The 25,059-nt window shown below is 40.8% G+C and overlaps 1 protein-coding gene across 4 annotated transcripts in view; it reads left to right on the plus strand.

The window, feature by feature from the left end:
- Positions 1 to 25,059, plus strand: part of thsd7ba (thrombospondin, type I, domain containing 7Ba) — a 160,040-nt gene that overhangs the window by 94,565 nt on the left and 40,416 nt on the right. For all 4 annotated transcript variants that reach the window (XM_052081427.1, XM_052081429.1, XM_052081430.1 and 1 more), the window contains 6 exons: positions 4,363 to 4,554; positions 9,170 to 9,398; positions 13,601 to 13,716; positions 16,708 to 16,840; positions 17,388 to 17,491; positions 22,502 to 22,693. In XM_052081427.1, the coding sequence (XP_051937387.1) occupies positions 4,363 to 4,554; positions 9,170 to 9,398; positions 13,601 to 13,716; positions 16,708 to 16,840; positions 17,388 to 17,491; positions 22,502 to 22,693 (966 nt within the window). The remainder of the gene's footprint in view (positions 1 to 4,362; positions 4,555 to 9,169; positions 9,399 to 13,600; positions 13,717 to 16,707; positions 16,841 to 17,387; positions 17,492 to 22,501; positions 22,694 to 25,059) is intronic.

A 25,059-nucleotide genomic window follows, 5' to 3' on the forward strand; every position in this document is an offset into this window, starting at 1 on the left:
ATAGCAAAATATACATTTCTTTTATTAAGCATAAGCTCGATTTAAAAATTAATTATGATTTAAAAACACAATTAAACTACAGTTTTGAAAAAGTAATATTACGTGCAACATTGTGATAAATGCATTATGCGATTCTATTCATTATTCATTAAGTGGACATCACTGCATTCATAGTCATAGAAAAGACTAAAAGTTCAAACATTCAGTATCCTGGCTTCCTTCTCTCCATTCTTAATTCCTTCCACCCGTTGTGCTTTCCTTCAGTAGTTGCCCATCCACTAACTCATTGTCCTACATCATTCACTTAGAGTCAAATACGTTTTAACAGGCCTACAGGCAAAGGCGTCTTGGTGGATATGAGGTTAAAAGAATGAAATTAGCGAGACTCAAATTCGTGTGAAAGGATGTTGACATGTTGATCATCAGTGCACTTTTGATTGACTTGTGAGACTCCCCTCCAAGTGCAATGAATTGTTCTCATAGGCAGCCACCTCGGAGCCAAGTCAGTATAATAATGGAAAAACGACAAGCGAAAGGAGCAGTGATGCATTCTAATTAGTTGGCTGAATCACCTCAGCTGACACCTCGGTGAGAAAAGATCACTCGCTTGAATCAACCTTGTCATCCAAGATATTTTTAATTCTTCCCCAAGCTTTTGGCCTTGAGTGCAAGTTGAAAATATTTCCTTTCTCACTACTGGAGTTCTATGCAGCAGCTTCATTACAACAAGTAAATGTCAATCTATCCCTTAGTTAGGGCACCACGGTCTCATTCGAAGGGGACCCGTTCTGCCCCCGCCCCCTTGGAGGCTGCAGACTATATATATACCGGTAGATAGAGAGAGAGAGAGTGAGAGAGAATTTTTTATTTTTATAAATGGTAAACATGCTAAGGTCAAGTTTGTTCCATTCTGGGATGCTGATCAAACTCAATTTTTCTTCCCCGATTTGTATTTTGTTTGTTCCACTCCCGAAACAACCAAAATATCTTTTAGGAGGTCAGAATTGGCCACAATGAAACTTATACAAACTGTATAGACAAAATTGGAGCATTTTAACATTGGGTAATGCAAAGTCGTGTGACAGTACAGATGGCCCTTGTGCAATTTTACTGAAATTATAATAAGTTATTAAATGAAAACAACCCCATAAAACATTCCATGATGAATTTAATGTAGTGTTGCTTACAGCTCCTTATTAACATTCAATGAAGATGTGACAAAAGAATGGTGACAAAAACAAATGAAGTCATAAATTACAATGGTAGATAGCATGCTGTTTGCATGTTGTGTCATTACGGACAATCTAAAAATTTACTTGTTAAGTGACGTGCTTCTAACATATTTATACGAGTCAACAATTTTGCTTTATAATTTTGTTGAACAAATAAATTTCTGTCTGATGCTGATGATTACAGGGCCTGACCGATTAATCGGCCATCTGATGTAATAATTTTTTTTGTAAAGCTGCAAAAATCAGCCATTTTTTTTAAACGCAACATAAAACAAAAATAAAGGCATACAAATATTCCCTAATAATCCATATTAGTTGGGGTTTACCTACTGTTAGCACTTGGTTTGTACTTACCAGTAACTGAAACTGTATGGATGACTTGCTCTTTTATCAGTATCCTGTGTCAACTAACTCCCTACTTGTATTGTTGACTAAATTGGTATAATTTCAACAGCATCCCCCTATTAACAGCATGTAGTCCAAATTGATTCTGGAGCCCAGCCAAGAGAGACATTGCAGGGTTATTCCAGGTTACTTGACGGGAGAATGCCTCAATCTGAGCAATAGACAATATGAACATCCTCTTGATTACATTCTTTCCTCTTTTCTCTTGGCCTTGCCTGCTGCTAATTCAATTCACTCTACATACGAAACATTGTCCTCAATGTAGACAGATCAGCAACCGCTGTGTAAAATGCCTGTACGTCTTCATCAGAGCCTCTTCGTTGATAGAAATTACCACTGATTACATAGCAATTTATGAACTGACACCTTTATTTTCACAACATTGAGTGAGTTGATCATAACCGTATGTATTGTGTGCTCTTTTATAGGCCTGATGTGATTGCGTGGTTCTGATGTAGCTATTCCTTTTGCAATTTAGTTGATGCACTATGGGCCTACTTTATCAGGTTCCATTCTATTAGACATGCAAGTTTAATTGGCAATCACAAATACAGTGGAAGCTCCAAAGTTATATAAAAATGCAGTTTGAAACTTGCTGGCAGGGGCGGAGCTACAGGGTGGCAACCCCTTGTCACTCCATGCGGTGAAAATGTTTATCTGTAAGATCTTTTCTGCCGTTTTCACATTTTTTAAAAAAATCAACAATTGATATGAATGCAAACGACAATAATCTTTTTTAAGTAAAAAACTAAAATACCATTCAATTCTTAGAGTCGGTGTCAGTCACATACCAAAAGCACACCATAGCAAGAAAACAACATGGCTGAGAAGTAATTTTTTTTATCATAAAGAATGACGGGCGCATGCACGGCCACCCCTGACGTTCCCTCACTGAAGTCACTCTTGTCACCCCACGGAAAATTCTCTGGCGTCGCCCCTGCTTGCTGGAACGTATGGCCAAGACCTCCAAGCTGTGTTGCTGTTATGATTTGGTGCACATTATACAATTTTACAGGAACTTGTTCCTTTTGAGCCCAATCCATCTGAATGCTTTTATCTTCTACATGAGCTACTGTAATTCATTTGGATCAGTATGGAACAGGGATGCCCAAGTCCAGTGCTTGAGATCCCCTACCAAGCCTGTTTTAGATCTGTCCCTCTTCCCACACTCCTGATTCAAAGGATTAGCACCGTTATCAGGCTTCTCAGAGCTTGCTAATGAGCTGATCATGTGAATCAGGTGTGTTGGAGGAGGGAAAGATCTGAATCAGGCAGAATAGTGGCTCTTGAGGACCGCCCTTGGGCAACCCAAGTCTGGAAAAATCATGCAAATTGTTTAAGTGGTCCAACATTTGACTGTGCCAGTAAAAGTATAAAGCCCACTTCAAAAAAGAAATAGTGATTCTAGCTTTTCAGTGACCCATCTTTTTTTTAAAATATAGCTTTGTCTAAAAGGCCATCTGAGACAATTGGATGCGTTTATGTGCTTTCAGGCAAGGGGTGAAAGGATTATCCATAACTACCTCAGTTAAAAGATTTATCGGTGGGTGGGAGAGCGGAACAAAAATCACTTCAATAGATATGCAGGCAGAGGCGGTATTATCTACCATTCCCTTTATTAATATTGCAAAAGGACCTCAGGGCAGCCATCTATTTACAAAGTTCCCTTCCCCATGTTGTCTCTGTCTTTCACAGACGCACATACACATTTGTGATTTTAGATATTAACGTTTGTATATGTCCTTTGTTTTTCAGGGTGCGGGGGTTATTTGCATGTGCGTCATTTCCACAAATATTGATTGTGTAATTTATTTTGCATATTAACACACTGCGCCTCCATACAGAGTCCGACAATAAGCCTCAAGCAATCCCGTGTTTTATTTTCCATGAGCTGACATATAGTATTTGTTAGTTGTGAAACTCGTCATTATAAAATTCAATCAATTCTTAATATGTCAGAAGTTTTTGTTCAGTAATTACCATAAGCCATTGCCCCAATGTCACCAGTGGGATTTTTTATTTTTTTTCCAATCTCAGCAGTAGACTAATGCCTCTGCTGTAAACACTGCAGCTATTTTAGTAGCTGTTGTGAGATCAGTGTCACTTTATGGACAAAAGGGTTCCATAATCCCCCAAATTGTCCTCCATATCTTTGTAATGAAGTGATACCCACATCTAGCTTGACTGTTCTTCTCTTGCACCAAGGATATTCTCTTGGAGAGGAAATAAAACCACAAATTGGTTTCAAAACTGCCCTTGGGTTGTTACTGCAAAAAAAAAATAAACTTTCCATTTTGTTTTTGGAAGAGTTCAAACCAGATTGCGATGCTGCTCTGCATGAAAGCACATCCCATGATGGCTCATGTTATCGATGCATCTTCACTCTTGAATAGATCTAACTTGAGAGATTCTGATGGCCCTAAAATGGGAAAAACTTAAAGAAAATTTCTGAATTGTGAAAATGAATCACTATTTCTTCATGGGCAGGATTTAACTGGTAGCAGTTATAAATATTCTATTAGTGAATAATAAAGGACGTCAGACGTACTGTAAAATTACAGCACTTCAACTCACTCATTAGTCTTTGGATTAGAATGAAGACTAAGCAGGTCAGACCTTCAGCAAGATTTCCATATTTTTTTCTTTAATTTTGTATTGTAAAAATGATTTTACCAGTGGGTGGGTGACCATTTGATGTTTCTTTTATACTTTTCTTGTTGCCCAGGTGAGGATGTGCCCATGACTTACTGTACAGAGGACCCTCCACCGACCCAGGTGCCCTGCGAGGTAGCCTGTCCTGCCGACTGCGTTGTAAGCGTTTGGTCGTCCTGGTCCCCGTGCTCGCATAGTTGTGCCTCCAAAACAGCAGAGGGTCGACAAAGTCGCACACGCACTGTGTTGGCCCTTCCAGGAAAAGGTAACGCTGCTCACCTTGACATGATTATGTTTTCTGCCAGAGTTATGAATGTTTTTTTTTCACATGCACATTCAGAGCTCTACTCTCCATCTGTCAGCAAAAAGTCAAGTTAAGTCAACAGTGTTTATAGAGCACTTTCAAACAGCCATCGCTGCATACAAAGTGCTGTACATGGAGCAATTTAACATGCACAATAAACAGTAAGACAAATCGGTAATAAAGGCGGTAGAAAGCACTGAACAGTAAAACCAAGAACAAATCTAAGTCATGCTGAGTCGAATGCCAAAGAATACAAGTGAGTTTTGAAGAGGGCTTTGAAGATGGGCAGCGAGGAGGCTTGCCGAATGTTCAGTCATTCCAGTGAGAAGGACCAGCAACAGAAAAGGCTCGATCCCCTCTGAGCCTCAGTTTAGTTCTTGGTACTAATAATGTCTGGTCCACAGACCTGAGGCGCTGAGCAGGTGTGTAGGGGCAGATGAGCTCAGAGAGGTAAGGTGGCGTGAGATTATTCAGAGATTTGAAAACAAAGAGGAGGATCTTCAAAATAAGTCTAAAATGAATGGGGACCCAGTGAAGGGATGCCAGAGTAGGAGTTATGTGCTCCCTCCTACGAGTACCAGTCAAGAGGCGAGCAGCGGCATTCTGGACCAGCTGAAGGCGCTTAATGGAGGACTGGCTGACTCCAAAGTAAAGGGCATTGCAGTAATCAAATCGGGATGTGACAAAGGCATGAATTACTGTCTCAAAGTGTTCATGTGAGAGGAGAGGTTTTATTTTGGCCAGCTGTCTAAGGTGAAAGAAGCTGGATTTAACAACGGCACCAATTTGCCGATCGAGTTTAAAATCACTGTCCAGTTTAAGGCCCAAGTTTGAGACTGTTGACTTAAGATAAGGAGACAGGGGGCCCAAGTCTACAGGATGGAATGTACAAGGGCCACTGGGACCAAACAATATCACCTCTGTCTTCTTTTCGTTGAATTTCAAGACATTTTGTGCCATCTAGGCTTTGATTTCTTCCAGACAGGATAGGAGTGGCCTTAATGAGAAGGCGTCTTTCTTGCTCAGTGGGACATAGATCTGGCAGTCATCTGCATAGCAGTGGAAGGGAATACCATATTTCCTTAAAATGGAACCCAATGGGAGCAGATACAGCGAGAACAGCAGAGGCCCCAGAATTGAGCCCTGTGGAACACCACATGTCAGGGGAGCAGTGCGTGACTCAGAGCAGCCAAGGCTGACACAAAAGGTTCATATCAGCTAGATAGGACCCAAACCATTCAAGAGCACTGCCGCCAATGCCCACCAAGTGCTGCAAACGAGTCAGCAGAATACTTTGATCCACTGTATCAAATGCTGCAGTTAAGTCCAATAAAACTAGACACACGTGGTCTCCAGAGTCATTTGCCAGGAGGATGTCATTAGAAACGCGTAACAGGGCTGACTCCGTGCTATGCATCATCTTGAAACCTGACTGGAAGACCTCCAAGATGTTATGTTCATCCAAGAAAAGTTTCAACTGCATGTGCACCACTTTTTCCAGAATTTTTGAAATGAAAGGCAGTTTGGAAATGGAAATGAAGAGTCGCAAGGGGAGCCAGATGGCTTTGTCTGGCGAACTATATCCTCCAAAAGCTCCAAGGACACGGTTTCAAAAGAATTTAGTACAGCTGAACATGGAACATGGACAGAGGGGTCAGATGCGGTATTTGAGACCGGAGTCCTAGCTGTAGAGACCTTATCAATGAAAAACTGAAGGAATCTGTTGCACAATTCGGGTGAAGAATCCGAGCAAGTAGGCAGAGGGGGTTTGAGTACAGAATCTATCGTTTTAAATGTGACGGTTAGCTAGAATCAGGTCCGACAGATATTCTCTTTTGGCTTCTTTCACTGTGAGCTAGTAGTTACGCCAGCAGTCTTTCCAAATTTGATAAGAGACATGCAATTTGTCTTTTTTCCACTTGCGTTCAGCTTTGCGACACCCCTGCCTAAAAAGCCTAAAAAAGCAAAAATGTGAACATTTTGTCCCCCAAAACTTCACCGCTTAGTCCTAATGACACCTTGAGATGCTGCTGAAAATGTTGAATGTGACACTAGCTGGTGAACCCAAAAAACCCACCGGGAATGTGTCTGACATTCTGTCAGAAGAAAAATTCTCGCTGTGATAATATATCCCTGCCTGCATCCTCCACTTTCCTTGCAGTAGGGCTAATTGCTGGAATCCATTGTAACTGTTTGTCCCTTTGCCAGGGCCAAATAGGTAACAGCATGAGATGTAAAGTGTCAAGGGCACAAACAGAACACAGTGCATTCCTACTGAACCTTTAAACAATGGTGTTGTTTTTCTGAGAAAGAAGTTCCATGAAATGCTTGGCATGAACTGCACTATTAATGGACTGAGAAACCAGCAGAAAAATGACAAATTCAGGCTCCCGAATGTAGTGATTATTTTTAATGGATGGAAGGAACACACACAATCACACAAACACACACACAAATAAATAAATAAATAAATATATATATATTGACCGTGTCCCTCGGGGAGTTCTGTGGGGGGTGGGGGGTGCTTCGAGGGTATGGGGTACCGAACCCCCTGATACGGGCTGTTCGGTCACTATACCACCGATGTCAGAGTTTGGTTCGCATTGCCGGCAGTAAGTCGGAATCGTTTCCAGTGGGGGTAGGACTCCGCCAAGGCTGCCCTTTGTCGCCGATTCTGTTCATAACCTTTATGGACAGAATTTCTAGGCGCAGCCGAAGCGTTGAGGGGGTCCGTTTTGGGGGCCTCAGTATTGCATCCCTGCTTTTTGCAGATGATGTGGTGCTATTGGCTCCTTCAAACAGGGCTCTTCAACTCTCACTGGAGCGTTTCTCAGCCGAGTGTGAAGCGGTTGGGATGAAGATCAGCACCTCCAAATCTGAAACCATGGTCCTCAGTCGGAAAAGGGTGGAGTGCCCCCTCCGGGTCGGGGTTGAGATCTTGCCCCAAGTGGAGGAGTTTAAGTATCTTGGGGTCTTGTTCACGAGTGGGGGCAGGAGGGAGCGGGAGATCGACAGGCGCATCGGTGCAGCGTGTGCTGTGATGCGGACGTTGTATCGGTCTGTCGTGGTGAAGAAGGAGCTGAGCCAAAGGGCGAAGCTCTCAATTTACCGGTCGATCTACGTTCCAACCCTCATCTATGGTCACGAGCTATGGGTCGTGACCGAAAGAACGAGATCCCGGATACAAGTGGCTGAAATGAGTTTTCTCCGCAGGGTGTCCGGGCTCTCCCTTAGAGATAAGGTGAGAAGCTCGGTCATCCGGGAGGGGCTCAGAGTCGAGCAGCTTCTCCTGCACATCGAGAGGAGCCAGATGAGGTGGCTTGGGCATCTGATTCGGATGCCTCCTGAGCGCCTCCCCGGTGAGGTGTTCCGGTCATGTCCCACCGGGAGGGGACCCCGAGGAAGACCCAGGACACGCTGGAGAGACTATGTCACCCAGCTTGCCTGGGAACGACTCGCGATCCCCGGGGAGAGCTGGAAGAAGTAGCTCGGGAGAGGGAAGTCTGGGCTTCCCTGCTAAAGCTGTTGCCCCCGTGACCCGCCCCGGATAAGCGGTAGATGATGGATGGAGATATATATATTTTTTAATGGCAGAACATTCATCACGTGTCTTATTTTAGCTGTGACACGATGCCTGAGAAAATCTGCAATGGATGGACAACATTAAAAGGGCATATCATGACATCAAAATTGGATTTTGCCATTCTGATTAGAAAAATAAATTATCACTTAAAAATGCCTGTGTGCCAAACTATATACTATGAGAAAACAGCGCTGCCTGGAGATTTGAGATTTTTTAGATAAGGTCAATTTTTTTTGCTTTGACTTGAGAGCTTATATTTGAGATCCAAACGCTGTATGTTGGTGGTGAAATAATCTCACTTAACAGTCAGCATCAGTTTGGCAGGTAATGAACAATTCTACAAAAGGAGGCTCAAGATGATTTAATGCCAGAAAGAAAATGACCAATTGACTCTTTAAAACAATCACACAACTTTGCCTTCTACTCGCTTAATGTTAACACACACAGTGCAAAACGGCATATGGTACATCAACCGATGACAGACAATATGAACCATAGTCACAGGGACATGCAATTTACTCAGTCACTTACAGTCATGAAAGTCTTCTTCGTTTTTTTTTTTTGTCTTCACAACTATTTATACTGGCCCTATGTGGTCAGCTTATGTACACCAGAAGGAGTGGCAGTGAACAAATCATGATATGCAAATTAAGATAAGAAAACCTTTATTTGTTTCACAATGGAGAAATTCTCATTTGATGAATTCTTTACATTCCACTTAATGATTTTAAAAAGTACCATATTATAGAGTGCTATTTTCCTTAGAAAAACACAGTCAGAACATAATAATGTCATTTTATTCATTTCAATGGGAAAGGATTTGATATACGGCTGCTTTGAGTTAAGACCGTGGCCATAAATTAAACTTAAACCTCCACTAGCGGTTGTCCATAAGGCTATACAAGCAACCCATCTGCAAGTCAGTAGTTTAGCCGCCTTTGAAATGCATTCACATGATGTGCAATAACCAGTGTATACTTGTGTTTGGCGTAGGTGGGAAAGAGTGTCCAGGGGCTCCAGCTTTGGAAGAGTGGAGAGTTTGCAATGACCATCCTTGCCTGGTATTCTATTGGGAAGTTTCAACATGGGGACCCTGCATTCACGATACTGTGGATCTCAACCGAACCTATTTCCGGAATAGCACCGCTACCTGTGCTTTGGGAGCCCAAATTCGTAAAGTCTCCTGCATGAAGATGAATGGGGGATCTGTTGTCAGCAAAAGGTAATGCGATACAAGCTGTTATTTCTGTTCTGCTGAGTTACACGCAATTTTTGTTGTATTTTACCTGTAACAGTTTAGAGTCTAAATTGTCAATTTTTAAATTGGAGAGAAATGTACTGTATATACAAAATATGAAAGCTAAATTACAGCGCGCACTGAACCTTTTAAAGTAAAGAATGTGTGTTTTAATTGCAAAATAAAGATAATTCAGAAAATAAAACCATGGAAATGTTCAATTGGGAAAACAAAATTTACAGTACCATTAAAAAACACATTTCAGTCTTTTTCTTCAATATTAAAACATTTTTGAGTTGTATATTATTACACCCTTTTGCCCACCTAACAACTTTGCACATCTTGCCATTTTTGTCAACTGGCATTCGCTAAGGCCTGTGAATAGCAAAAAAATGGACCCCCGTTTAAATTTTTTCACAACCAGGCAGAAATGGAGAATAAAATCCCATAAATGTCTCTGTCGTATGTGCTGTGTTGTATTATTTTGTCATTTTATGTTCACTGTTCTGTTGATGGCAGCGCGGGCACCCGCAGCGGCTCCTCTCTCTTCTGTGGTTGAGAGGAAAGACATTTCATCTGTGCTGTAGGTTGCACAGAGAGCACATTTGACAATAATGTTTACTTGAACTTGAATAACAACTGAAAAAAAAATAGTATTGAAAAGAATATAGAAGAGAAAATCTGCAAATATCTGTGGGTGGCAAACCACCAGTCTTTAGGGGGTGACTGCGGAGCACATGATTTGAGGATTTCATTGATATTTTATAAGATAAGAAAACCTTTATAAGGCTCAGAATGGAGAAATTCCCAATTCACAGCATTTTCAACTGGTTATTTTCTTCACTTAGTTTTCCTTCGATTAGTTTGAGTTATTAGATTATGGAGCCCAAGTGAAATGGTAAATTGTGTGCAGAGAGGAATATTGATTTATTTTTGCTCATTTGAGATGCTCATTTGGCATATTTAATTAATTCTTGGAATTGTAAAACTTCCCCATAAGGGATATGTTGTGAAACAGTTTTCCTTGACTTTTGACCGTTACAATTCCAAACGCTGTTGTTTTAACAGTGCTAATGCTGGCACTAGAAAGGCGCATAAATAATTGATAACATTTTGCCTTCCTTAGCGCCATATATTATTGACAGTGCTCTAAACTGAATTATAGAAAGGATTTCTTACCCCTTACCCTTGTGCTATCTCTCACAAATACAGAGGGTATAATGAAAGTCGACAATGCGGCAACAAGTTGTCCTTGGATAAAGTTGAGGAAGGAAAGTTGCATGTCGCTCCTTGTACTTGGATGTACTTTGATCAGGTTCTTGTGCCTGCTGACTTTCTGCTACTGGCAGAATGTGGCTCCATGCTGAGTCTCTAGTGAGACCTGGATCTCAGTTGCTAGGTTGAGTAAAGCCATTTAGTGGGCAGGGGGAGGAAAAATGTCTGCACCTGTTGTTTGAGTGAAAGAATGTGTGTGTGAAGCTCCCTGTGGATGAAGACATCAAAGCATATGATTTACTATACATTGCCGTCTAAATTATGAAAGGTTTCAAAGTTGCAGCATTGACAAAACACCACCAGCGGCCTGTCATAAATATGTGACACAAGCTATGTGACAGCTTAAACAGCGGAATGATTTTCCATGAAGACAGATACATTGGTTAAATATTAGTGATGTGCTTTTTAAAAGCGTTGACAATGCGGTGTGTCCTTGGAGGTGAATAACATGTTGGTGAACAATTTGCATAGGCTTCAGTTTGTCAGGTTTAATTAGCACGTTGCATGTTGCGAACTTTAATTGATTTTTTGCTGCGGGGAGTCCCTTGCGTCTAATGGCACCAACGGCGGACTGCCGACGCTATGCTCGTAAACAAGGAAATGCACATTCACATTAGTGTTAAAAGAATTGCTGTGGACCAATAGACTCAGACCGTCATGTAGGCCATTGTTTATTCATGCATTGGTAAAACTGCATTTCGTAATTAATCAATTGTCCATATTAATGATCATCAAAGCTTTACTTAGGGAGGCATTAAATTTCACCAATGACAACGTTGGCATTTTATCACCTCATTATGATGCTATTGGGATAATTAAGCCAGTGATTGCCAACCAATGTGTTGTAGTACACCAGTGGGCTTGAAAGATCATCAGGGGTCCCACGAGAAAAAATAAAATCAAATTTCAGCTCATTTGTCCAAAAATGAACATTTATTCATTAAAAATATATCTTTGTTACCGGTAATCTATCTTTGCAAGTGACGTATCTTGTCAGGAAGAACAATAGAATTGCTATTCCATTTTAGATAACAGAAGTTATAATGAACCTGCATAACTACCGGTTGCTATTCTTACAAGAGAATACAGTAATAGCTTTGTGTTCAACCAAAACGATTTGACACTGTCCAAATCCATTTGTGACTGAATGGAGATGGCATCATTAGCAGTATTAGACAGTAAGATGGTGTGAATGTAAGGATGTGCTCCTGGAGACCAGTCCAGGGTCTATACTACCTCTCGCCCAAATTCAGCTGAGACGTACTCCAAGTTACCCGTGACGCTAATGAGGGCAAACACTTTGGATTATCAATGGTCACGTGGCAGGATTAGCCAATAACCTGTCCTTTTTTGTTGGACTCACTCATTTTCTTATCGCGAGTCTCTCCGACTTACAGTGGTTATACATGCTGATGATAGGCATTATTATTAATTTGCTGCTTTAAAAAATGAGATGTCTGGTCCATTAAAAAAAAAAAACATCTCGATCCAGATATAATTTTGCGCAACCACTTGAAGAAATAATTTTGGGTAAATTCGCTAAGCAAACATATCAAAATTAAGTTATTTATATTCTCTACTTTCCTAAGGTAACATAGACCTCCAACTGTTCCTCTGAAATCATTGATTCTGCATTTGCCCTCACACTATTGCATTGGACCCTAACTCTTAATAGCTAAATGACCAAAACGTTTAAAAATGTTTTTCTCCATTGAAAAAAAAAATCGTACTTATTTCTAACGGTTACTGCTTTTGCTTGTACAATGCCCGTTTATCTCAACGCTACATCTGCTTTAATGACTTTATTATTGCATTTTTCAGAGCGGTCCTAATACTCGTCTGCCAAACGGCGTGTGTGAGACAACCGTATTTTTTTTTTTTTTGCAATCTGTCTACATTTTGCCTGGGCTCGTACAAGCAGCGGGACAAATAATCAATCATGTTTCCTGTGGGGAGATGTGTGATGTCAAGGACAAGGCACTTGTTTCACTGCACTGTCCTCTTGCATGCAAGACTCGGGACATTTATCACTCAAAAAAGGTGTGTTTTTGGTCTCAAGTCAACAGTCTCAAAAATGGGCCTTAAACCGGACAGTGATTTCAAATTCGATCGGCAAATTGGTGCCGTTGTTAAATCCAGCTTCTTTCACCTTAGACAGCTGGCCAAAATAAAACCTCTCCTCTCAAATGAACACTTTGAGACAGTAATTCATGCCTTTGTCACATCCCGGCTCGATTACTGTAATGCCCTCTACTTTGGAGTCAGTCAGTCCTCCATTAAGCGCCTTCAGCTGGTCCAGAATGCTGCTGCTCGCCTCTTGACCGGTACTCGTAAGAGGGAGCACATAACTCCTACTCTGGCATCCCTTCACTGGCTCCCCGTTCATTTTAGAGTTATTTTCAAGATCCTCCTCTTTGTTTTCAAATGTCTGAATAATCTCGCGCCAACTTACCTCTTTGAGCTCATCCGCCCCTATACACCTGCCCGGCGGCTCAGGTCTGTGGACCAGTCTTTGTTAGAAGTACCAAGAACTAAACTGAGTCTCAGAGGGGATCGAGCCTTTTCTGTTGCTGGTCCCTCTCACTGGAATGACCTCCCACTGAACATTCGGCAAGCCTCCTCGCTGCCCATCTTCGAAGCCCTCCTCAAAACTTACTTGTATTTTTTGGCATTCGACTCAGCATGACTTAGATTTGTTCTAGGTTTTACTGTTTGGTGCTTTCTACCGCCTTTATTACCGATTTGTCTTACGGTTTATTGTGCATGTTAAATTGCTCCATGTACAGCACTTTGTATGCAGCGATGGCTGTTTGAAAGTGCTCTATAAATACTCTTGACTTGACTTGACTTGACTTGACTCATCGCCTAAGGGATGAGTACAATATAAGACCACTGTTTGTGTGTGCATGTAGATGCCCAGATTCTGCTCGTCCAGAAACGATCCGGCCTTGTGTTCTTCCCTGCGTGAAAGACTGCATTGTGACACCCTTCAGCGAATGGACGGCCTGCCCATCAACCTGCATGCCAGGTAACCTCGAGCATACATTACTGAACCTATTCTAGAATTGTAATGCTGTATGTGCACAATGTCAAGTTGAGAGTTTGAACTTTTGCTGTCGTTTTGATTTAACCACAGTTTTCTCATTGTTTTGCTTATTTTTTGTGCGCATTATTTGCAGCGGGTAGGTAGGCGCACGGATGTGCACATCGTCAACTGGCATTTTCATGACCTCAATTTCAGGGTAGTTTATGTAGTTGATGCTGCAGTCATGTTAACTCATATCCAATTCATATCACATTTTCATTCATATTTGGAAAATACATGATTCTTAGCAGACAATATTTGATTCCATTTGGGTCTTTTTCTCTTTATGGTTGCAAGACCGTTACAGTAGTGCCTTGGCATATGAATTAATTTCAATCGGAGCCCATTATTGCAACTTTTAATTAGCATCTCAAATCATTTTTGCCTACTGAAATGAATGGAAACGCCATTAATCCGTTCCTGCGCCTCACAAGAAAAAAACACTGAGTGTTTTGTTTTGTTTTTTGTTTTTAAATAAGGAAAACCATAGTCTAATATAAACATTAGTGCTGGTTCTTCTGGTGTCCCCATCTTGACAACCAATAGGCAGTATAATACAGTCATTCTGTCAGGTTCAGAACCTAAGCAAATAATGTTTTTTGGATCCCAGAAATGCAGGTCCAGACAAAATGTGCTAACATAAAATATTTACAGAAAAGCACACCGACAAAGTACAAACAGAAATCATTGGTCACAAGGAGCCAAGAAAAAAAACAATGCATAAACAAAAAGTGTTTGCAAAAGACAAAGTAATACAGTAGATAAGCCAAGAATATAAATGTAATGACGAGATCTAATTACATAAAGCAAAATAAAAGTGAGATCAAAGACAACATAATCTCAATACTTACAATAGATGAACTTGAGAGCCAAAACAACTATGATAAGATCGAGGGACCTGGAAAATAACACTTAAGCATAAGCAACAAAGGTCAATAATCTGACCGAGAGTTGGCTATTGTTGGCTACTGTTGATGTTAACCCATACTATAGCCACTCGTGTTTTGCCTTGATTGTTGAATGAATCCAAGCAGACTTTCCCAAAGACAAATGGCTCATATCTTGCAAAGTTCTTAACTGGGGTCATTCGTGTCTCAAGGCACCACTGATTCTGAATGATGTACCGGTGGTCAAAATTCAACCTGGTATATTTAAATCAAGTTAAAATGCTAAGAGGCATTTGGACGCGTAAGTATCTCTCCAAATGATTATGCAGTCTCTTCCTCCACAGTTTTTTTTTTCTCGCTAATAGCTAATATATGTTACATTGACTTACGCATTACCAGAAATGAATATCTTCACAGAAAAATAAATAATCAAAATAATTGTGCCAGCAACTCATCTCTATAAATATTCTCTGGCTCATTGGTCCGCTGATGACGCAGTCGCATTTCTTTTCACCATTTTTAATGTGAGATGATTAGTCCGTGGTCATTATAATGTTGTATGTCCAATAATTAAGGGCTGTGTGTTGCAGAAAATTATAGTCATGCACGGGGACACTAATCATTATCTCATCAACTTTGAATACTTGTTGTCGAGACATGCACTCAGAAGTTTTGACTCTGAAATTTTTGATTTTCTTTTTGCAGGAAGCTGCTTGGATTATAAAGTGTCAATAAACATAAAATACCACCTTTGGAAATTATGTTTATTTGCTTATTTCCTCTGTCATGACAATGCGTGCCAATTTCATTTATACAGGTGGAAGGGTTCTTTGCCTTTCAGTAGTGCCTCAGCTATCAAAAACACACATTTATGGCATGACCAGCAATTAAGTTAATAGGTCCATGCCTATGCCAAACATCTGTTGTTTCTATTTATTCTTGTTTGGTCAAGTGGTTTTCACAAGCGTTCAGTTGGGTAGCTGCTGAGGCTGTTGATAGGCCAGATTCGGTGCACTGAGACTTGAATTGCTTTTCCACTGATTTTTTTTTTTTTTTTAAATGAAAGACCTTGAAGTTTCCCTGTTGCAGTGGGCCAAATTGAGATCAGATGAAGGTAGCATGCTGATTGGTGGTCCAGACGCCGAATGAGCACTTTAGCATGGCTCATTCTCAACTGGCTACTGCAAGTTACACAACAGCACAATGACAGTTATTTGGAAAAAGGCAGTGGGGATTTGCCACAGTTGACATGGTCTCAACACACATACTCGGTAAGCATTTTCACAACAGAGGAATAACCCACTAAGCACAAATTTACAAACGTTTTGTTTGATTTTTAAACTCCACGCAGAGGACCGTTGGAAGTAGCCATTCTTTGAGTGATCTTAATAGTTACTCCAGGCTTTTTTTATTTTTATTGATGATTTTTATTTATTTATTTTTTATTATGAATTTAGAACCAATTCTAAGAAGTTACAAGAGAATAATTATTTGTAGTTTTGACTGGTGTGCCATGATCCTAAAATCATCAGTTTGTTTTTTGCTTGTTCTGGGGGATTAAACACAATTGTAAGTGGGAAATGCCATAGCATGAAGGCTCACATCGGCACTGTACAAAGAGTTGGGAGCAGTTATTCAATACGATCCTTTTAGGTTGTGTAGAAAAGATAGTCAGTCCAGGAATCGGCCCATAAAAGCAACCACTCATACATTGGAGGTGTTTAGTTAACAGAAAATATACAGCGTGAGTCTGTCAAAAAATAGTGGGGAGAACTTCTCTGTTGTCCCTGACCTGGAGACATTTTCTTTCTGGATTGAAAAAATGTGTTTGCCGCATTAGAGAGAGGGGAAAAAAAAAGATTTTAGTTCTAATTCCAAAGGCTGCATATTGTGCAACGATTGTGTATCCTTCCAACTTTCATTTTTTTGGTACTGATAAATGATTTATGAAAGCTGATTTACCTATTACATTTGATATTTTCTAAACACAATGGGTTTCCGATTTTTCCAAAGCCTGTGAATCAGATTTGTATTTTTTTTTCAACAGAAAATGCCACATCTGCCACACAGTCTCGGCACCGGATTATCATTCAGAGGTCCGCGAATGGAGGTCAAGAGTGCCCTGACACTCTTTATGAAGCGAGGGAGTGTGAATCACTCGCAGCATGTCCAATTTACAGGTAAACCACACACATTCTTCATATCCCGTTGCTAGTTAGCTGCGCGGACCCGCGACCTTCCTTGCCTATTGATTTCTGCAAGGCATCCATGTTGATATATCGACTTCAAGCTTTGTGGAGTGTTAAAATCGATAAACTGGTTCAAGCCCTATTATGAAAACACAAGCAAAGTGAAAAGCATAACAAAAATATTTTGTTTACTCCCAGCCATGTGGGAACCGCTCGTCCTTTGAACTCCCAAGTCTTTTTTCTTGTTTTTCAATTGTTGATCAATTGTTAACCAACAAAAAAAGGTAAATGCCTCTCATATGAAAGGGAAAGCATGGCAAATCTGAACAATTATTGCAACACCATAAAAAGATTTTGTACTTCTTTATTCCGTGCAGTCTTCACAAATGCAGTTGCTTTTACTGTTTGTATCGTCTTGCCCAAGTTTTCTACATGGAGACGAAAAGGGGCCCAGACAATCAATTCGAAACCCACAAAATGTTGAATGCCTGCAATGTTGCTTGAGGGTTTACGTTTGTTTGTTTGTTTTTCTATAAAGATGGAGGATACACAAGTGGCGCGCCTGTACCTTGGTTCCTAATTCCGTCCAACGCAGCTTATCTCAAACAGCAGATTCCTGCGGAAATGGGTTAGAAACAAGAGGCAAGTCTTTCTTTATCCCCACAAGTATTTGTCTTTCAGTACTTGTTAGCCGATTTTAAGCTTCTATCTAGTTAACTGTCTTTATTTAATGAGTCCTAACGGTCCTTTCATAACGGCTCCTTTAACAAACAACTGATGGCGCCATAAAACACGGAGGCAATTTGTCCTGAGAGTGTAATAAGATTAATCTTTCTGTCTGTTGTCTTGACGATCTCATCACACCACTGGTTCCTTATTAATGGAGCAAGGCCGGACGGCCACAGGCGCATTACCGACAGAGATAACTTAGACATGCAGCGCACGCACGGACGTACGCACGCGCATGCACACACACACACACACACACACACACACACACAAAGTCCCCAACATACATACTGCAAAGGTGTTTTATGAATACACTCAAGCTTTGGTCAAATGTTGGGGACAATAGTTAGGAGTGCTAAATTGCACAGTTGTTTGATTTCACTGGCACTCAACTCCTTCCACGGTTCTCTAATACATTTCTATAGATTACACACCAGTAAATGGCTCCACCTTTGTATAATCTGACCAGTCGGTTTATAACACACGGCAGGTGCGTTTAATTACTTGAGCCAAGGATGACGGACTATATGCATAAAAAGGACTTTATTTTCATGGCAAGCAGTTTTCTAGCCTGTCGTTTGATTGTGCTGAACTGATTGTGACCTTCACGTTTGTCAAATGTGAAACATTGAACCCTTTGTTATGCAATCGGACATTTGGGCACACCAAAGTGATTCAAGTAGGCTTAAGTGGCGAGCACCAGTTATTAAGGACGTATTTGCCTGAACAAGTTGTTTTCTGAAGAACCATTGAACAACAGTATCCCACGGTTAATGTTACTTGAGTGTTATTATGACCTCACTAAGATGAGCACAAATGGGTCTTCCAAACTGGCTTGCTCAGTTACAGTAATGACACTTCCAGTAACGAGATCTGTGGCTTTAAGAACTTAAAATTTCAGCTGCCATCTTTGCTGTCTTCCACCTAACCTCATAAATGATCGACATTTATCAAGTGACTCAATGCGACTTTTCCAGGAAATAAAGGCAAATGAAGCAGGTGTAATGCAATCCTCCTCGACCTTTAGCAATTCACCTTTTCAATATGATTAAAAACACCTCTGTTTATACATCTCTGACATTTCAGACACTTGTATCTGTTCGCGTTTCTGAGCCGCGATGTTAGTGATTCTTTTTTCGACCTCTTTTACGAATAGAAGCTACAGAGAAGCACTTTACAACATCAAAAATGAATAGAAACTCTACCAGGCGGCCCGGTGGGCCAGTGGTAAGTGCTTTGACTTCACAGTGCAGAGGTACTGGGTTCGATTCCAGCTTCAGCCTTCCTGCATGGGTTTTCTCCGGGTACTGCGGTTTCATCCCACATTCCAAAGACATGCATGGCAGGCTGATTGAACATTCAAAATTGTCCCTAGGTGTGATTGTGAGCGTGAATCGTTTGTCTCTGTGTGCCTTTGCGATTGGCTGGCAACCGGTTCAGGGTGTGCCCCACCAATTGCCCGAAGAAACCTGGGATTGGCTCCAGCACGCTCCGCGACCCTTGTGAGGAAAACACGGATCAGAAAAGGGATGGATGAATGTTTGCTGTACCCAAAATAGCACCTGACTAATTCTTGAGTAAAAAGAAACCCGTATCTTGATTCAGTTCGGTGGATTACGATTCAATTCAGTATGGTTTGGCTCATTTCAAAAGGGTGTAATTATGCTAGGAGTTTCATGTGGGAATTTTATAATATGACCTTTGTTCATTGTGGCATTTCTTTTCAAAGATTTATCTCTCGAATAAAAGATGATTTATCATGCATCTTGATATAAGTATTTTATTCATAAGTGGAACGATTTGGTCTGATTTGATGCACTCACACCTTTTAAATCCATTCAACCGATTTTCCATTTCAAATCACGTTTTGTTAGAGCCCTGGTACGTACAGCACAGCTCCTTTTGAGCTCTGCTAAGATGTCCACACTTGTCATAACCTTTGTTGGGACAGTCGCCTCTGTTAACATGGCTGCCGCAGTGATGGACGTTTTATTTGCTCGAGTCTACTCTGGCTGTGGCCAATTTCATAGGCTGCATCCTCCAAAAGCCAGATTTGAAGGCCAAATGATGTAACTTCTTGAGTGCCTTGACCATATGCCAGTGCCCAAATTCGCACGGCCTTGGAATCTAGCCTTCAAATCTGTCCTTCGTTTCCATGGAGACGGCCGATGAACAAAGGCTGCTTTTTCCATGGAGACGGCCGATGAACAAAGGCTGCTTCAGAGCACACGTTCATAGCCTACACTGCCCCGCTCTTGTTCTATAGCACTCACTGTCACTCTTCTACAAAGTCTCTTCTACCTGCACATTGCCGATATTTTGCGGTGGTACAGACCTGTCCAAATGTGCCACAGATTATGCGGTCCACGGAGGCGAGATGATGGGAAGCCTCTGAAATTACCTTTCGTAGGCTAGGTACGACAAAGCCTCCGAATTTGAACAGAGCTTGTTTATGTATGGCAGAAGACATATGTCTGTCGATGGCACCATTTACTGGGATATTCTAGAACTGACAGACTGAAATATACTGTATAAAAATGACGCTTTGAGTGGACTGATGATTCTGAGCCTGTTAAGTCGAGGTTGATACGATTTCTGCATCCTTCAAGTCACTTGCATCTCAAATCGTCGCTTTTCATTGAAATGAATGGGGATGTCATGAATCCATTCCAGACCACCCTCAAAAAACCTATTTCTGTTTCGTTTTGTTTTTCCTCCCCTTATTTAGCTGATCTCCAAAATGACAGGGGTATGGGAATCAGAGTCATTCTGATCAGGAGCAGGATGGGAGAGGACTTTGTAATTTTTTTAACTATGGTCCTGGACTATGATGGCACGTTTTGCACCTTAAAACCACCAGAATAAATGATATGGCCTCCTTCCTGAGTCGAAGTGAAACTGTCTGGTTGTCAAAGACTTTCAAACACCATATTAATCACACCCATGATCACATATTACTTTACATAGTTTCATATCACATTGTGCTATGGTTGGATTAACATGAAGATCAAATTTGATAGGATGAGATGGAATACACTTCAGATTGTGATGGATAATGTAACTGGCTTTGGCTGATATAAATAGAAAGGAACTTCATTAAATACATAGTAGTTCAAGAATATTTTCCCAAAGTACTATAACATGAGCTCCGGTTTCCTCCCACATTCCAAAGACATGGTGGCAGGCTGATTGAACGCTCTAAATTGTCCCTAGGTGTGAGTGTGAGCGTGGATGGTTGTTCGTCTCTGTGTGCCCTGTGATTGGCTGGCAACCGATTCAGGGTGTCCCCCGCCTACTGCCCGGAGACAGCTGGGATAGGCTCCAGCACCCCCGCGACCCTTGTGAGGATCAAGCGGTTTGGAACATGGAAGACTATAACATGGGAAAACTCAGGAGTGTGAACCTTTTCAAAGAGTGTCCTTTCTGCGATTCCTCCAACTTAAATCACCTTTCCAAATTTGTGTATAATTAAAGATGATCCCTGTCTGTGGGTGAGATGATGTGAAATATCACACACGTGGACTTTGGCAACCCCGAGGCTCGACAGATTCCATTAAAAATACAGTTGAGGGTTCAATTTTTGTACCACTCGAATCTGCTAACAAAAGAACATTAGGGTTGAGAGAGCTAATGACTTGGATAGTCCTGCTTGATGGAAAAAAAAAGTTCAAGTGGAAGGCATTGAAAACATAACATTGTCATGTTTGTGATGTCAGACATGCTGGTAGAGCAGTGAAAAGTATTTCTCTCTTGTCTATTACTTATGGGCATACATTAGTTTAGGTCTGGCCATCGTTTGAATGTGAACGATCCTGATTCTGATTACGGTTTTTCTATTTGAGTCTGGTTACTAACCATTCTCTATTCCGATTCGTTAAACGAAAAAAGGGAAGAAGAAAATGAGGGAGCTAAGCAGAATTATCTGTGGATAAAATGCATGAACATCTTTATTTTCATGTTATTGTTTTTGTGTGTGTGTGGGGGGGGGGTGTACTGTTTGTGAACTTTAATTTGAGTTACTCAAAGGGCTATTTTTAACCATGACATAAATTTTTCACAAAAGCAGCCGAAGCAGTCTTTCTCACCAAATGCTGTATGTTATGCGGTTATGCCTGTACTTTGTATGGACCATATATGCTGTGCATACTATGAGCTAAATATTAGCTGATTTTTTGCATTTGTGTCTTTACTTTTACTCTTTTAGTTACAGTTTAACTTGTTGGCTCATTGTTGGCCTTAAATATACAGTACACGATTATGACTTTGGACCCCAGGGCGACCGCCGCCATCACCACTGAATGAATCCTCCGAGATTGGTGATTCCATCATTTTTTTTGCCAGTGATTATATAACGGGTTGTAAGAAAGGACGTTGGATATAGGCTCCCCAAAAATTCTCTGTTTCAACATTTCTATTTCACTTGTGCTTTTGTTTTTTAGGACAAATTTGCACATTTTTGAAAATGACTGTGCTCTCAGCCTCATTTTTTGCTACATACTGTCTAATATTTCCGCTCACTTGGAGTGCAGTACAGCAGTATCACGATAACCGGATAACAACGCGACACGCTTCATGATATTGGTTCATGTTGTGCATATGATATGAATCAAGTCCTCGTTAGCACACCGTTGTTGTCCCTGAATTAATGGCCATGACATATTTGTGACAAAGAACGCTGCCCTTGTTCCTCACTGCCATTCCTGTGGTCCCGCTGATATGAATATTTTAAGACTTGTGGCAAGCAGGACGCCTCGTGTGACGATAAGTGGTAGACCCCGGTGACCCAAGTGACAATAAGCGGTATAGAAGATGGATTGCTGGATGGGTGGATGTCATGGGATTTTTATGACAGTGAGAACGGAATTACCTTTGGTTCTGTCAAACGTAATCAGAATAGGTATTTATCCTCCCCCATATCGGCAGGACTCAGTTGTGTTGGGGAGAACGACGAGGTGGCCAACCTGACAGAGTGCCTGCGCTGGGCTGGTCCTTTGCCTGCTCAGGTCCGAGCATGTCGAGTGGCTTGCAAGGATGACTGCACTCTTACGGCTTGGTCCAAGTTCTCGGAGTGCACAGGATGTGGCAGTTTCCAAAGTCGCAAGCGCTCGCTCACAGGTAAGAGTGTCACCTTTAGGACCAGGTTGAAGTGAATTTTTGTTGTTGTATTAAACATGTTCACCCCCGGTAATTGAGCTGATTGTGTTTTCCCGCTCTCCCAGTCGTTACCTTGGGTCTTACATAGCATGTAATCCCTGATTCCAACACAGATGGCCGAATCTGAATTCCATGCCGTGTTTGCAGAACAGTCTGGATACTATTTGTCTTCATGAATATTTGATCCAGTGCCACTGGGGCTGTAGTAAACACACCCTGTCTCTTTCGATAATGCTCTTCAAACACAACTCATTAAAATAGGCCCGAGTTCAGCAGTAGGTCATCCCTGGGGGCCGGATATATGTGCCAAAGTTTAGCGCCATTGTATCTACTTAAATGTCCTGACTTTGTTTCTTCATTCAACACTTGTGAGGCTTAAAGGTCATTACAATTGACAAAACACAAGCCACTTCTAAAGTTAGTCAGACTGTCAAATTGTTGACTTTTTAAAGTAGACATTTAGTTCAAAAATCTTCTTCCACTGACTATACCATACTTACATGTTTTTATAATTTGAATGCAGAGAAATGTCAACTACATGGGAGAAATTGACTTGGACTTGTGTAGCACTCTTCTACCTGCAACTGGCAGTTCTGTATCTTGCTGAAGGACACTTCAACATGGGTCACACGTGCTTAGAGTGGAACCCACAACCTTCAGTTTGGGAGACGACCATTCTAACTCCTGACCCACTGGCAATTCTCTTGAAAGTGAAAACCATTACTTTGGTGGTAAATAATAGTGTTTTCTTTGAGACTAATTGATACTCTGAGACGATGGCACACCTACAATTAGTTTGACAGCAAATTATAGCTTGTCTGAAGGCCTCCGTCACACATCAGTGCAAAGCAAAACATCCTGCCTCTATTGCTTTCTGTGAGGATGCTGCCACTCTCGATCAACAATTTGGACTTTTGAGTGAAAACAGTCAATAACAGCCTGCTTGTCTGATGATGTCTATTATATCCATCGCCAAGCAACCATGCCTCAACATGTGAGTCTTCTTTTTAAAAATGAAAGAAGGGTCGTTTTATTGACTGGTGCTTTTAGGCAAAGTGTTTTCATGTGCATGTATGCATAGTATCCCAGATATTGGTTACTGAAACTTGACTCTGAATTGCTTCATTATCTTGTAAGCTTCTCAATCACAAAGTCATATTTCAGTATATCTCTATGGAAGCATTTATTTAATGCATTTGCTTTAGGTTTATGGCAAAAAAAATCATGCCTGTTTTTTCTCCACTGCAAGGCTATTTAATGACATTCATTTACATAAATGTGGAGAGAGGATGAAATTTATTAGTCACCTGCATTAGAGCAGATGAATTTTGTTTCACGGTTAAGAAGGATGAACATATTGTGTGAGAAGGTAGCCAGAGTTGCTCTGTTGTACGATAACTGTCAAGAATGTCAGATGAATGTTTTACTGAGTTGATGCAAGAACGGCTATTGTTTGTATTAATTGCTGGCAATCATTGGCAAAACTGCGGCATGACCTCAAGGTTCACTCAATGGTGAGGAAGTCTTTTGCATATGTTGTAAATCAATAGACTCATTCATGGTGTAGATAGGTGGAGTTGGCCTCTTGGGTCAAGCTATCAATGCAAGTAAAATACACTTATTAGCAAAATTAACAACATGTCTTGTTTTTGTTTTGTGAAGTCAGCTTTATTTATTTTTTTATTACATGAATTTATTTATAACATGATTTGTACCGACTGCGTGAAGATATGCTGTTATCTCCCTGCAAGTTATTTGGTGAAATTAATGAAGTGCTTTGCAGATGAGATATTCCTTTATTTATTTATTAATTAATTAAGGAAATTATAAAGGTTTCCTGGAGGGGAAAAATGTGTTGTGATGAACCAGAACAACAAACAATTTATCAGAATCACTCATCTTTGTCATTGACATTCGCCTCTACCGTTTTGAAGTCGCAACTGGGGCAATCCGAGACGGATAAATATCACTTCAGACTTTCCACGAATGCAGCAATAGGTTTGCTTTCTTTGTGTTGCTGTCAATTGACATGTTTTTTTGGCATGCTTCCCTAAGCCCTCTTTCCCCTTATATTAATTAACACTTTGTATTTAGATGTTTTGGACCAGGGGTGCCCATTATGTCGAAACTGATCTACCGGTAGATCTAAGACAGGTCCCAAGTAGATCCGACGAGTGTCGAGGAGAAAAAAACAAAAACATTTGCATGTCTTTGTACATGTTAGTAATATATATATTTGGTGTTAATGTAAAATGTGATTTTTTGTTGTGGAAAATCAATTAATGTACAGAATCCTGCACTTCTTGCCTGATTGCTTCCATTTTTGC

The sequence above is a fragment of the Hippocampus zosterae genome, chromosome 12, assembly GCF_025434085.1.
Source record: "Hippocampus zosterae strain Florida chromosome 12, ASM2543408v3, whole genome shotgun sequence".
Classification (NCBI taxonomy): domain Eukaryota; kingdom Metazoa; phylum Chordata; class Actinopteri; order Syngnathiformes; family Syngnathidae; genus Hippocampus; species Hippocampus zosterae.